Genomic DNA, 16,319 nt, shown 5'->3' with positions numbered 1-16,319 from the left:
ATTGCTCTCTCATTTTTGTAAAACCACTCACATGTTAATTTCTCGGTTGACGTTGACCAAGTGGAATCTTCGTCGCATATAATCTACACATTAATACAAGATATGATTATTAGCAGTCCTGACCTGAGACAGAGTTGGTTTCTTATTAATTAAGTGCTAAATTATTCCGATCCCCTCTTATGCCCACTGCACTCATCACTTCATTACCATCATACACACATGTCACTTTCTTCTTCTTCTCAAGCACCTCCCACTCATCCATACGATGTCTTCATCAGCTTCAGAGGGGAAGACACGCGCAAAGGATTCCTCAGCCATCTTCAAGCCGCTCTCCGCCAAAACCAAATCCAAACATTCAGAGACGATGACGGCATGGACAAAGGAGGTCTCATCTGGGACGAACTTCTTCACGCCATCAGAAACGCAAACTTGTTTCTTGTTATCTTCTCCGAAAACTATGCATCCTCTACGTGGTGCTTGAAAGAGCTGGTGGAGATCATGGAACGCAAGAACAATAACAATAATGTAGTGATTCCAGTGTTCTACGGAATAGAGCCCACACATGTTCGCAAGCAGACTGGAAGTTACCGCAGAGCTTTTGTAAAGCATGAGAGATCTCCGGAGGACCGTTGCCATGTGCAACAATGGAGGACTGCACTCACTCATGCTGCCAATCTTTCTGGCATCACCTTTGATCACCACAGGTAATATGAATTTGTAAGAAAATATTTATTTTTAAGTTTTTTTTCAATTAACAAAAAAAATACAAGTAATTTTATATTTGAATATTTTATATAACAAATATTTTTATTTATCAATTATATTTAGATATAATAATATAAAAATATTTATTTATTTATTTATTATGTAAAAATTTAAAAAAATTAAAAAATATATTATAAATTTTTTAAAAAAAATGTTATTTTTTATTTTTTAATATTTTTATTTTTATTACTAAAAATTTATTAAATAATTTAAAAAATAAAAAAAAATTATTAAGTTAATCACATCCAAACAAGCATTGTATATTAGATTAGGTCATTGGTCAAAGAAATAGATCTATATATTCAATTAAGGTGGAAACTCAGTGAAGTTGATAACTCAGAGTTATTAAATGATTATTTAACTGAAATTGACTATACCTGAGTTTTCACCTTCAATTAATTTTTGAAGCCACATGTACTAATTAATTACATTCTTTTTCCTTAATTGCATAGTTATATTAATGGATCATTGATTCAACCGGTGAATCACAGGTTAAATTGGTTAACTTGGTCATAATTAAATAATTTTATAAAATTTAATTTTTATATTAAATTAACTTATTTCCTAATTCATTAATTAATTAGTATCTATTACATTATTCAAATATATGTTAAAAAATATTAATATTAATAGATGTTATATAATTATCAATAACAAAAATATGTTATGATTAATAAAATATTTTTGTTTATTTTTTTTTAATTTATAGATATTTAATTTAACAAAGTTTTAATTATATATAATTAAAAAATAATTAATTTAAAAAAGAATAAATATAAAATAAAAAATAAATTAAATTAATATAAACACTATTAATTAGAATAAAAAGATAAAAAATATTTTAGATTTATATGACTAAAAATTAATACATAAAGTTATTAATTATGATATGTCTAAAAATTAATAATATATTTATAAAAAGATACCCTACCTTACAAAGAGTAAACTTAGTGTAGTAGTTACCAGACTCTATTCAGGTCTCAAGTTTGAACCCAACCTAGCATATCCTTCAATCTATTTATCTATTTATAATATATAAAAGTTGATATCAACTCTCTTCACAATGAATTTAAGCCATCTTTTTTTTTGCTAATGATACAACATTAGTAATTTTAATGATTTAACAAAAGATAAAAATCAACCAATCACTATTAAGGAAAATCTTTTAAAAAAATTAAAACAAAAACTCTTATATATTATTATTCAATTGAAACATTAAGTACTAATTAAATGCAATAAACATACATTAAAAGTGTCATAATAATAATAATTATAAAAAATTTCAGTTACAAATATTCAAATTCTACAACTTATACATATTAAGACTCTTACTACTACTCTTCATTTTTTAATCTCTCATACTAATTGTCAAAAATTCCTTAAATTTAATATAACATTTTTATATGTTTTTCATTCTCATTCATTTATTTTTTAAATTATTTACAAACAAAAAAAATCGCAAGAAAAGACAAAGTGTAGCCATTAATGCAAATCGAAAAATGAAAAAAAAATGAAAATATAGTTTTGTATAACTCTAATATAAATAATCTATGTCTTTTTTAAAAATAAATAAATTCAAAATCTATTTATAATATGTTCTCTAAAATATTTGTAATATAACATTTATTAAAATATACTATATAGTATAAATAATCTACCTCTCTGCGCATTACGCGAGTCTCACTCTAATTTTTTGAAATTTGAGTGATGCGTGACGGCCAACCAGTTTGGTTCGATCCTCAATTTAGATCAGATTTAACCAGTTCATTTGTTTGTCCAGTTAAAATATTAATCCGACTCGATTTATCGATTTTTCAGTCGAACTAACCAATTCAGTCCAGAGTTGATAACGTTTTGGATTCAAATTATAAATACTAAATAATCAACTATATTTAATCTATTATTTGTTTTTGTTGTTGTTATTAGTCGTTTACCTTCTTCTTGTTAAACTTGAATACAGTAGTCTATTGTTGTGTTTGTTTTGTTGTTTTTTTCTCATGAACTCAGCTTGACCTTCAGGATTTTGTCTACGGTTTGTAATTGCTTTCTCAAGGATAATAATAATAATAATAATATTTAAATTAGTATCTTTAATGTGAAAATATCATTTTTTTTGTCTAAAAAAGAAACACCTCAATGTCAACTTCAATGCTATAGCAATGGCAAAAGAATATGAAAACATAAAAATCTAATAATAAGATCTTCGGAAATCGTAACATTCATTATGATTTTACGTTGAAATCAGGTATGTTGTTCAAGATATATTGGTGTTACACGATATTTTTTTCAAGATATATACACAAATTTACTTGACTAACTTAAAGAGGGTATTATTATACTCCAATTTAAATAATGAATTGTAAGGAACTATATATGTTTATCCATTTTCACTTCCATCTATGCTGTGGTTATCTTTTTTCAGGGATGATGAAGCTAAGCTAATTAGTGACATTGTAAAAGCAATTTTGCCACATTGTCTGAATAACAAGTGCTTCATAGATGGACTCAACAGACCTTTTATTTGTAACACAAACTATACCCGCGTTGAATCTTTCATGAGACACAAGATGGAGGAGGTTCTTGTGATTGGAATTTGGGGTATGGGCGGTATTGGTAAGTCAACCATTGCTGAGGCTCTCTTCAATAATTACTCTTCTCAATATGAACGTTCTTGCTTCTTGTCAAATTCAAGAGAATTAGGAAAGCCATGTCTCAGTGACATTTGCAGCAGACTTCTTTCCCAATTATTAAACCAAGATCTTCATACTACCAATATTGGAGTACTAGACCCTCGCATTGAAAGTAAACTCAAGCAGAAGAGGGTTTTGATTGTACTGGATGATGTGGTTGATTCGCCAATTGCAACTGATTTGGTTCCAGGTTTGCGTACTTGCCTATATTCTGGTAGCATTGTCATTTTGACAACAAGGGACAGGAGTGTACTTACAAGTGGAGGAGTTGAACAAATTCATGAAATCAAGCAAATGAGTAATGGAGACTCCCATAAACTTTTTAACCATTATGCCTTTTCTGATCCACATCCCAAAGCAGGGTATGGTGAGCTATCAGCTAGAGTCATAGATTATGCTAACGGCATTCCATTAGCTTTGAAAATTTTGGGATCATTTCTTCGCGGCAAAAGTGTAGTTGAATGGGATAGTGCATTGAAAAAATTAAGGAAGTATCCCAATACAGATATTCAGAAAGTATTGAGGTTGAGTTATGATGCATTAGATGATGCTGAAAAAAACATCCTTTTAGATGTTGCATGTTTTTTCCACATGCATAAAATGGAGAAAATAACAAGAATATTAAATTCTTGTGATTTCTTTGCAGATATAGGGATAAAAAGTCTATTGGACAAGTCTCTTATAAGTATTTCTCTGATAGGTGATAATAAATACATAAAAATGCATAGCTTAATACAAAAAATGTGTTGGAAAATCATTCATGAAGAATATAACAAAAATGGTGGTCAACAAACAAGATTGTGGAATACAGAAGAAGTCTGCAATATATTCCAAGATGAAAGGGTAAGGGAATCATGTTTTAATGGCTTGGTCTTCAAGATGAGTGTGTGTATGTATATATCAAAATATTGCTTACAGCAACATAGTACTAACATTGTATTGCAATGCTCATCAATTTTGCAGGATATTCATGGAGTTAGAAGCATGATTGTGGATATGAATGAAATTACAATAGATCCACGTATAATCATCGTTGCATTAAGGAAGATGCCAAAGTTAAGGTTACTTGCTTTAAGAGGAAATATCAACATGGATCTTGAATGGAACAGAGTACTTGTAGAGGATTTTCAACTTCCTAATGACTTGAGGTATATATTGAGTGGAACAAATACCCGCTTAAGCTTGTGCCGTCTATTTGTTGGCCTCAAAAACTTGTTCAGCTTTCCATGCCACATAGCAATGTCGAAAAACTTTGGAATACAGCACAGGTAGGATATGTTTATATTTCTCTTTATGCTTTTTTAATACTTTTATTAGATACTAAAATAAAGATTAATATATTATAGAAATTAGTTAGTATAAATAGCGAAATTTTAAAAGAACAAAAGATAGAATAATGTTGATATAAGTAATATTAATTATGGGCGTTTATTTGAAAATTTTTAATTTATAAACTTATTCTATTATGTAAGATTAATTTATTCCTATATATTGTAAAATATTCTTGCATGCTAATTATTTCTTAGAAACTTTTGTGAGAATAAAATATCACACTAAAATATTTTAGAACATTGAGAATAAATTTTTATTACAAAAAAAATTATAATATCACAGAATAATTAAAGAAGTTTTGATGAGAGAACAAAGAGTATTTTATAAGAAGAAAATGATAATAAAATACATGACTTAGATTCAAATGACATATATATAAAACTAATAAAAAAAAAATAAATATTAGACTACACCCAATAATTATTTATATATAGCCATCATAATTTTTTAAATTAAAACAAAGAACATAATTGGTTCCCAATTGTTTTTTGTCATTTAACATTTTCTTGTTTTGCTACATCATATTATTTTACTATATGTCATGATGCAATGCTTTCTTCATCAAAAAGAGAATAAAAGTAATAATCAACCACATCAAAAGGGTTTTTAGTTTCAAAAAATTTTCGCCCCAAACAGGTTTTTCACTCCCATGAATTGTATATAGATGATGTTTAATTTGAATTAACCAACAATATCTATTCTTAATATATAAAAATAGATGGATAAGTTTATTCATATTAATTTTAAGACATTTTTCTTCTCCTACTAATGTCATATTAATAACATCGCTTACTTGACAAAATTTTAAAATCGACCACCCAATTTTCGCCGAATCAACTATTATTTCCAAATCAGCAAAAAAAATAAAATATACAAAAAAATATATAATAGAAATATATGCAAATTAGGCTACAAAATTACCAATGATAATAATTAAAAATTAACAGTGTCTAACCAAATTTGTAACCTACAAGAATCCATATTCCTATATTTATTATATTTTACCGTTATAAATAATACAATAAATTTATAACCACAATAATTAATTTATTTATTTCTATAAATAACTCATTAAATATAATAAACATCCATATTAAAAATGTCATAATAATCTATTAATCATAATAAATTCCACGTTACAAATATTTAAATTACATACTATTTGAACTACTTATATAAGTCTCTTATCACTATTTCTTCAAATAACATCAAATTTAGTACAAAAAATTTGTTTTCGCACTACAACACATCTCAAACTTACTCAATGGAGCATCATTTTTTGGACAATATCACCAAACAAATAGACAATTGGTTTATCAAAGTTCGCGTGATTCGTCTATGAAAAACATTAACACCCACAAATGAATAAGAGTCTCCTTGCTTAGAAATGATATATTAGATGAAAAGGTACAAAACAAACATATTTATTGTATTTTTAAATTGGATTTACGAAAAAATTCTTTAATTATTTTTACTTTTTATATTATTTTATAATACTTTATATATAATTGTATTTTAATATAGTTAAAATTATACGTCTTTCAATATGCTATTCATTGTTTCTTTTCTAATAACTTAAAAAAAATAAATGTAGTCAATTTTTTTTAACTAATTATTAACTATGATTTACTAACACTGCAGGGAATATTTCTTCATGTAATTGTGAAGAGAAATATGATGAATAAATTCAAACATTTGTTATAAGAAAGAAATTAAAAGTCTATACTACAAAAAATTTAAAAATAAAAGATGCAAATGATTTGTATAGACCAATTAAATGTACAATGAAAACAAATATTTTACTCACAACAATTGTGAAAGAAATTAAAGATTTAATTTTGAACATTTTTTAATATTATTTTAAATTTGCATCACTTGAGACATTGTCTGACAGAGTTGGTCAAAAAAAATATTAACAGATAATTTCACTTTATACTATTTTAATTATTCTTATTAAAAACAACTTATTCAAAAAAAATCTACACATTTTTATTCTTTTTATTGTAGATGTTATTGAAAAAATACATGCATATCAAAAAATTAAAGAGAAAGAAAATCATATAAATTCAAGACACATCTTTATTAGAAGAAGAACATATATGAAAAGATGGAACAAACAACATAATAGAAAGTGCTACAACTCAATAATTCATAAAGAACATGCCTTCATAAGAATCTACGACAAAAAGAAGAAAGCAACAACTCTAACAATAACCAATAAAGAAGAATGAGGACGAGCGTCACATAATAAGACTAAGACTATTAATTAAAACAAATGCAAAAATCAAACCACCAAATAAAAATGTCACTTTGTACAACTCCAACTCCAACATCTAAATCTTTTGTACCACAAATTATTTTAAACAAAATACCTTTTAAATTTAATTTTAGTTTACCCATATTTAATTTAATTCTACAAAACATAGCTATTTTTAATATTTAATAGAGGCTAGCATAACTTTTGTGATTTGTAGACATCAAATAACTATCAATGATGTTTTTAATAGTGTGAGATTTTATCAAATAGTATAGAATTACTCACTTTTCTTTTACTAATTACATGTTGGACAAAATTTAATAAAATTACTAATTCTTAGACTTTTCTAATTTATTATATACTATTATTAATTTACCATATGTGCATAGTGCGGGTCTAGTTCTAGTATATACTAAATTCTAATCAAATCAACTTCCGTCCATATTAGATGTATAATAATTTATAAAATTAAAATAAGTGAGAGTGTAACGCATTAAACAATAAAACAACACTTTTTTCCTCCACTAGTCATGTACATGTATTAATAACTTAATATGTTTGTTGGGATTGACAGAATCTATCAAGTTTGGAGTTTATTGACCTCCATTGCTGCAAACGCTTGATAGAGTGCCCAAATTTGGCAGGTGCCCCGAATCTCAAATTCGTAAGACTCGATGGCTGTAAAAACTTACAAGATGTTGATCCATCTGTTTTCTCTCTCCCCAAGATTGAAGAACTATATGTGAGCTATTGCACATCGCTAAAGAGGCTTTGCAGTGATTATTGTTCGCCCTCTCTCTGTGGCTTGTGGGCCATTGGTTGCTCCAATTTGAAAGAGTTCTCAATCTCCATGACGGCTGATCATTCCAAAATCAAGTTGTGTTTACCATCAACGGCATTGAGTGAAGTGCCATCCACTATTATGCATCTCAAAGATCTTAAGTGGTTCAGTTTTAACATTAGTTACTCTCTTGAGAAACTTCCTCAAAACTTTACCTCCAAAATTACACTCATGGATCCAATAAAACATGAAGACGACACATGCATCATCTTAAGTAGAATATTGTCTACCCCTGTCTTCTTGTCTCTCAAGGTATTAACTTTCTACAAATGTAAGAGCATGTCTAAACTTCCACACAATATTCATGTCTTACAATCATTACAAGAATTAAAACTGCATCATTGTCATGTCATTACAAGTTTGCCAAAAAGCATTAAGAATCTTCAACAGCTCATATATCTTTGCATCGCTAGTTGTAAAATGCTAAAACACGTACCTCCACTTCCCCCATCTATTATAGGCTTTAAAGCAAGAAACTGCAAATCCTTGAATGAAGTCTCAAGTTTAACCAGTGAACCACCCACAAAACACAATGTATGGTTTGCATTCCATAACTGCACAAAGTTGGATGATGATGCATATGAAGCAGTTTTGAAAGACTTGAAATCCAGGATAGAACTTGTGGCAAATAATGATGAATATCCGCATAATGAAGCAAACAATGGTAATACATTCTTGTATTATTTACCAAGTAAAGAGAGCATAATTAATGAGTGGTTCCCTGACTACTACTCTAGAGAAGCTTCGATCATTGTTGAAGTTGCTCCAGATCACAAGATTTCTTCTTGTCTTGTTGGCTGCATCTTGATTTCTCAATACCAATATTGCAAACTTGGCAAGAAAAAAGTGATATTTGGATGGAAATGCTACTTGGGAAAGGGTTGCAACGAGTGGGAATGGATAGCAACTTCTGCCAATAGAGGACGCTTGACCGGCTCTAATCGCCCTAAGATTGTATTGAAAATGGTATCAGATCATAAGGTAGTATGGTATGATGGAGAGCCTTCCAACAAGATAATGGAAGCAATCAAAGAGAGAAAGAGGGACAGCAGTTGTAATACTATGCTTAAATTTGAGTTCTATGCAAATATAGAAGACAATGAGGAAGTAGTGATAAAAGGGTGTGGAATCCGTTGGATGCATGTCCATGTCAATCATGAAGGACAGATTAGTCCAGATGCCACTCATGAGGGCTATGAATCTCATGACGTTGAGGTAATGCTTCTATTATTAATGTTAGTAGTTTTCACACATTATTGTTGTACTGTGAATTGTTTAGTCTAGAGATCCACAACAAAAATTAAATCATTCAAAATTGATTTTGGAATAATATATATAATGGTAGTAAACGAAAACACACAGTTGATAGATGAATTATCTAAGTGCTTGAATTTTCTTTTTATTTCTTCTACACAAACTAGCTATAATTTTTTATTGTTTCTCTTACAGAAAGCTTCTTTGCTTCAATATTATAGATATATATCTTGCAAAAGTCACTACAAGAATTATAAAAATCAAGGTTTATTATGCTCTTTACTAATTAAAAATGGATCGGACATGTTAACATTTGTTGTTGCACAACAAGTGTTTCACTTTCTCAATAAATTTAAATCACACAAATGATAATAATGATTTATTACTAACATAAAAAACTTTAGACCTCGAGAACGTCAAAGCTACCAAACTAATACATCACTTTGCAAAAGTTATACTATTTATGAATAGACAAAAATTTGAAATAAAACATTTGGCATATTCATGTTTATGTTCATGATGTGTTGTCAATTTTATACCATAGTATGTTGTTTGATATCGTCCTTATTTGTGTGATTAATTATTGTATTGTAGTAATAATGTATTAAATGTGGGGGATCATGAGGAATTATATTCTTGTTGCAGAGACAGAGAACAGAAAACCCGAAAAAGAGTATATTTGCGTCGTGGTTCCAAAGATTACTGGTAAGTTGCCCAATTATGTTAGCTAATCTTTTGATTATACTTGGTGAAATTACTATTTCTTGAGCAGCTTAGTTTTCATATTATAATTGAGTTTGTTTTAATATATGGTCTGCTATTTAATTATTGTAATTGTAGTCGCCACAATCGATCAATATTTTAGTTTCTTTTTTAATTCCACTTTTTATCTCTTTTTTACCTTTATTGATTGATTATTAGTTGGAAGAAGTTAGTCTTCTAACAAAACCCAACGTTATTTTTAATTTGGTAATTATCATATTGAAACTGTTCCATGTTACTGTATGTAATTGTATATATATCATAACTTCAAACATATAATAAATAGAGTTGCTATAGGCTGCAAATATATTCAAATTCAAATTGCAAGAAAAAAATTTATACTACATAAACTACAATGCGTATTGTTGTAAACGCTGCAATATCTGGAATCACCAAAATTAATTTTATGTTGTCGATCTTATAACATACAGTGCTGTATGTAGAGCAAATACAGAAGAAGAGATACAAAGAAATATCACTCCAAAAACAGAATAATATCTTTCTTTTAAATTAAGGTACAGTAACTCTCGTTTCTTTTGCAGACTTATGCAATATCTTTTCCTTTTTTTTTTTTAATGTGTACTTTGTTCCTTGTTTCTCTTCAATTGTGTTGATATTTGTTTTGTGATTATAAAAAAAATAAAGAAGAGAAAACAAATTGAAGAAAGTATAGCAGTGAATGCAAGGTCACGTGTTTCAACTCATATATGTGTTTCTTTTTTTAAATATTTTTTCCCTTCTACAGTGAAGAATATCATTTTATCATATGAGAAATCGAAGAGGAAAGCTTCTGTCGGGAACACCTAAACTTCTTTTAGTTCATTATTGTTGTAATAGTTGTCTATTTGCTCACTTTATAGCACACTTTCCTTGAGGACAGCAACTTTGTGTGTACTAAATGTGCTACGTTTTTATAAATTATTGAATTTTATTAAATGAAAATAAAAAGCTACTATAAAAGAAAGGTATTGATAGACTAATACAAATTTATATCAAAGAATAGAGAATTATTAAATAGAAATTTAGAGATAATAAAATAGAAATCTCTCGGACTAAGACCAAAGAGAAAAAGTGGAATAATTTCCAACTACATCATGTCAAACTATATTATTGCATCATATTCCTATTTATAGTATAAATCTCTAATTATTGCAAATAATGATGGATATCAGAATAATGAAAAAAAGAATGATAATATATCCTTCTACCATTTACCAAGTAAAGAGGGCATACTTAATGATTGGTTCCCTCATTACTACTCTACAAAAGCTTCGATCATTGTTGAAGTTCCTCCAAATCAGAAGCTTTCTTCTTGCCTTGTTGTCTGCATGCTGCTTTCACAATACCAACACTGCAACCTTTGGAATAAGCATATGATATTTGGATGTGAATGCAACATGGAAAAGGGATGCAACAAATGAGAATGGATAGCAACTGCTGACAATAGACCATGCATGATGGTTGTATTGAAAATGGTGTCAGATCATATGATAGTATTGTATGATGGAGAGTATATATTCCAACAAGATAATGAAAGCAATCAAAGAGACAAATTAAAGAGGGAAACCACTTGCAATCCTATTCTTAAGTTTGAGTTCTCTACTCAAACAGTGGATAGAGAGAAAGTAGTGATAAAAGGGTGTGGGATCCATTGGATTCATTAGTGAACAATTTGATAAAATACTCAAAGCTCCAACATTCAGAGATCACATTTCTTCTGATTCTGTTTGCCATGCTTGCCTTGCATACCAAGCCAACGATAATCTCTTACTAATATCTCGTTATTTTCATTTTCCTTTTTTTTTTCTACACAACTTACACATACTTTCCTTTTCCTAAATAGTTCTTCATAGTTTCTTACTCTGTAAAGGTTAACCAAGCTTCTTTGCTTCACTTTTATAGTTGTGTCTTGCAAAAGTGTGGCATTTTGTAATATTCATCCTTTTTAATATCAAAATAAGTTAAAGGATTTAATTTTAATGTTGTATCATATTAAAGTTCTCCATATTCTTGTCTAATTATATATAAATGAACATATTAACATTTGTTATTGTATCGAAAGTATTTGCACTTTAACAATAAATATAAATCACAGAGATTATTATATATGACTAAATTTTTTAAGACCAATTAAGAGTATCAGTTTAATTTTATAATGCAGTCCTATAGTTGACATCGTTTATTTGTGTGGTTAATTATTGTATCATAGTAAAAATCTATCAAATGTGTATTCTTAAGACAGTTGGATAATGAAAATTTTATATTGTTGTCTTGGAGAATTGGAGAAAGAGTGGATGCATACTGTTGGGATTTGGATATTGTCAATTGGCTCCAAAGATTTTTGGTATATATATTGTTTTGCTTTCTATATTGTCAAATGGCTCCAAAGATTATGGGTAAATTGTCTCATTATGTAAACTAAGCTTTTACTTATATTTGATGATATTGCTGTTTTTTCTCGAATAGTTTAATTTTTATATTATAGCTAAGTTGGTTTTAAATTATGGTCTACAGTTATAATTATCGTAGTTGCAATATTGCTGATAATTGTTATCAGACTGAAATTAAGTGTGATACAAATTTACATAATTTTCTTGCAATATAATCGTATCATACCTTCAAACATGCTATAATAGGTTGCAGTATATATTCCAATTCAATTGATATAAAAAATATTTGTTTTTATTGAATAAAATACAAATAAAAAAGAGTATCATGGAATCTGAATGTCACATGAAAGAATGATCTTGCTTGATAAATATGGGACACACATAAAAATTTCATTTCTGACGAAGGCTCATCATCATTAGCCTTCATCAGTCAAACCATTTCGACTATCGTCTTTTGTATATAACAATGCAATTTCAAGGCTCCTTCCTTGTACATTGTTTTGGACCCACACGGAAAAACAAACAGGTAAGGTCCTTTTCCTCAGCCTTGTGTGTTCTTCACTGTTGTGTTGATTGACTCCATTTTTCTTTGCTCCAATTTTAAGGGTTGTCTATTTTAAATTATCCATGACTTGGTAAAAAATAAGCGAAAATATTAGGGAAACAAAAAAAAAAATAGACAACAACAATTAATATATACTAAATAAGACAAGTTATGACTGTTTTGCTATAGTTATCAAATATTTTAAAAAATAAGTAGGTACCTTTTGATAACAAAAACAATACAACTCATGTTCATCTTTTTCATCATCTTCATTCTCCCTCCCCAACTACGGTTACAAAGATATCATTAACAATTGAGAAAAAAAATCACCTAATACTAGTAGACAAAGTGACACACATTTGATTTCACTATACTGGTATAATAAGACGTGGCTTCATGATCACAAAGTGACACCCAAATTGAAAGGATCGGTTCCTTTGTCTTTCTCCATCGCTGCCCAAGCATTTGCTCTCTCATCTTTTATACGTATCGATAGCAACTCACATAGTCACATGCTAACAGTAACTTCTTCGATGACGTAGACTAATTGTTATTTTGCTTCAGAAAAATACTATTTGTTTTTTAAAATTTAATTTTTAGTTAATTTTTTAAAAAATTTATTATTATTTAATTAATATAAATATTCACTTTTACATAACAATTGTTCAAAAAATAAAAAAGTATACACAATCAATGTACTAATATACCAATAATGTTACCATTACACACATGAGTTATTACGATTTGCTTATGTATTTTTTTTGTTGATATTGTGCTGATCAAAATGATAAAAAAATACTAACATAAGATTTTTGGTAAACCAAAAGAATAAGAAAAATATTCTTAAGAGAATTTTAAGATCTAAACTAATTTCACGAGTACATTTAATTTTAAATATGTACTGGTTGGAGAAAACGAGGACACAGCTAAACGTTCTGCCTTATTTAATTTTTTGAAAATGTTTACAATCATTTCTATGACGCGGGTTATATATATGTTGAAAAAGAAGAGAGATGCATTATAAGCCAATATATATGGCTTTATTTTCTTTCACTAAAATTTGTTAAAATATATTTTCAAATTATAATTATTTATTCAGATATTTCCATTTTTATCAGAATGAAAGTTATATTATTAACTAAGAAAGTTTTCAGAAATGCAATTTCAATTTGAAGATACTGACATACTGTTATCTTGGTGAGAGATAGTACCCCAAACCATTTATACAATCCTCTTTTGTGAGTAGCAATGTAATTTCAAGGCTCCTTTCCTTCTTTGTATATTGTTTTGGACCCACACGGAAAAGAAATAAGCTAAAGGTCCTTTTCTCTCAACTTTGTGCTCTTGAGTCTTGACAATTGTAGTATTATGTAAGCAGTAGTATTAATTGACTGAAAATACTAAAATATCAATATTTTTAATTGAAAAAAAATAAGAAGTTAATTAACATTAATTCAATATTTTAATTTTAAAAATCAATACAAGTCTCTGTTCAGCGATCATTTTAATAATCTTTATTCTCCCCACTAAGTCCCGCAACTACGGTTACAAAGAATTAGCTACGATGGAGTAGACACACATACATACATTTGATTTGAGTATAGTGGTGAGAGCCCGATGGAGGTAGCTTCGTGATCATAACGCGGAAATTCAAAGGATGGTTCCTCTGACTTTCTCGACCACTTCACATGCATTTGCAGTGCGTGAGATAAGAAAGAGTTGCTTTCTTATTAATTATTCCCCTCTTAGACTATCTCTTCGACAGAGAAGTCATCCCAATTTCTATTTATGATTCACCTGCCATAAAAAATAACTCCACATCAGCTTTTGTGTCATAAACAGTAAATAGAAACTCAAAACATCTCTATCTTCTCCATTAGGAGGAATTAACTTTAGTCCTTGTTGTGATCCCATTTAATTAATTAATTAAAATACTTGAAATTAATGTAATTAATTTTTTTTAATAATATAATTTAAAAATTTAAATTTAAAAATAATTCATTATTAAAAGATATTAATATTAAATAAATTTATATATAACAATAATATACAATATATAATTCGAGATTACACTAATTTGTAAAATTACTTAATACAAAAAAAATATAATTAAACTCTATAGTTAAAAAATATAATTAAAAAAATTATATATAAAAATAATACACAATATATAATTTAAAATTAAAAATTACATTAATTTATAAAATTACTTAATATAAAAAAATATAATTAATTATTATAATTATTAATATATTAAATATAATTTAATTATTTAATATAATTATTTAATTAATTATTATTTAAATAATTTTATTAGATAATTAATATAAATTAAATTAAATAAAAATATAATTATTTAATATAAATATTTATTAATTATAAATTTATATGATTATTTATTTTTATAATAACTTGTCACGTAACAAATTATTATTAGATGATGAAAGTATAGCAAATTATTATTGGATGATGAAAATCTCTGCTTAGAGGACTCTCTTCTCTTGAAAAGCACGCTGGAAGTCTCCTTTTTTCTTCTCCAATGGTTGGACTCCACTGCACTCATCACCTCATTACCATCATACACACATGTCACTTTCTTCTTCTTCTCAAGCACCTCCCACTCATCGATACGATGTCTTCATCAGCTTCAGAGGGGAAGACACGCGCAAAGGATTCCTCAGCCATCTTCAAGCCGCTCTCCGCCAAAACCAAATCCAAACATTCAGAGACGATGACGGCATGGACAAAGGAGGTCTCATCTGGGACGAACTTCTTCACGCCATCAGAAACGCAAACTTGTATCTTGTTATCTTCTCCGAAAACTATGCATCCTCTAGGTGGTGCTTGAAAGAGCTGGTGGAGATCATGGAACGCAAGAACAATAACAATAATGTAGTGATTCCAGTGTTCTACGGAATAGAGCCCACACATGTTCGCAAGCAGACTGGAAGTTACCGCAGCGCTTTTGATAAGCATGAGAGATCTTCGGAGGATCGTTGCCATGTGCAACAATGGAGGACTGCACTCACTCATGCTGCCAATCTTTCTGGAATCACCTTTGATGATCACAGGTAATATGACCTTGTTTTGCTGAATTTGTAAGAAAATATATTTTTATTTTTTTAGTATTTTTATTTTTATTATTAAAATTTTGTTAAATAAGTTAAAAAATAAAAAAAAAATCTTTTTTTTATTGAGTTAATCACGCCCAAACAAGCATTGTATATTAGATTTAGGCAATAAGTGATTAAGGTTATTGGTCAAAGAAATAGATCTATATATTCAATTAATTGTTGAAGCCGCAGGTACTAATTAATTACATTCTTCTTCCTTAATAGTTTTGGATTCAAGTTACAAATACTAAATAATCAACTATATTTAATCTATTATTTGTTTGTGTTGTTGTTATTAGTTGTTACCTTCTTGTTAAACTTGAATACAGTCTATTGTTGTGTTTGTTTTGTTGTTTATTCTCATGAACTCA

General features: G+C 28.3%; 2 protein-coding genes across 4 annotated transcripts in view; both read left to right on the top strand.

Annotated features, from left to right (window-relative positions):
• The first annotated feature begins 200 nt into the window (after nt 1-200).
• Nucleotides 201-11,322, top strand: LOC148543660 (uncharacterized). The gene is made up of 6 exons (XM_088498620.1): nt 201-704; nt 3,188-3,445; nt 5,070-5,103; nt 7,619-9,100; nt 9,785-9,844; nt 11,074-11,322. The coding sequence occupies exons 1-6, from the start codon at nt 220-222 to the stop codon at nt 11,320-11,322; spliced, it is 2,568 nt and encodes an 855-aa protein (XP_088354746.1). The 5' UTR covers nt 201-219.
• A 3,977-nt stretch (nt 11,323-15,299) lies between these two features.
• The window catches only part of LOC107614869 (TMV resistance protein N-like), a 33,456-nt gene continuing 32,436 nt past the window's right edge, over nt 15,300-16,319 (top strand). For all 3 annotated transcript variants that reach the window (XM_088499995.1, XM_088499993.1, XM_088499994.1), the window contains exon 1: nt 15,300-15,906. In XM_088499995.1, coding sequence (XP_088356121.1) covers nt 15,422-15,906 — 485 coding nt within the window. In that variant the 5' untranslated portion in view covers nt 15,300-15,421. The remainder of the gene's footprint in view (nt 15,907-16,319) is intronic.

The sequence above is a fragment of the Arachis ipaensis genome, chromosome B9 (assembly GCF_059453495.1).
Source record: "Arachis ipaensis isolate K30076 ecotype BB chromosome B9, ASM5945349v1, whole genome shotgun sequence".
Classification (NCBI taxonomy): Eukaryota; Viridiplantae; Streptophyta; class Magnoliopsida; order Fabales; family Fabaceae; genus Arachis; species Arachis ipaensis.
This window is presented reverse-complemented; position numbering and strand designations above follow the sequence as displayed.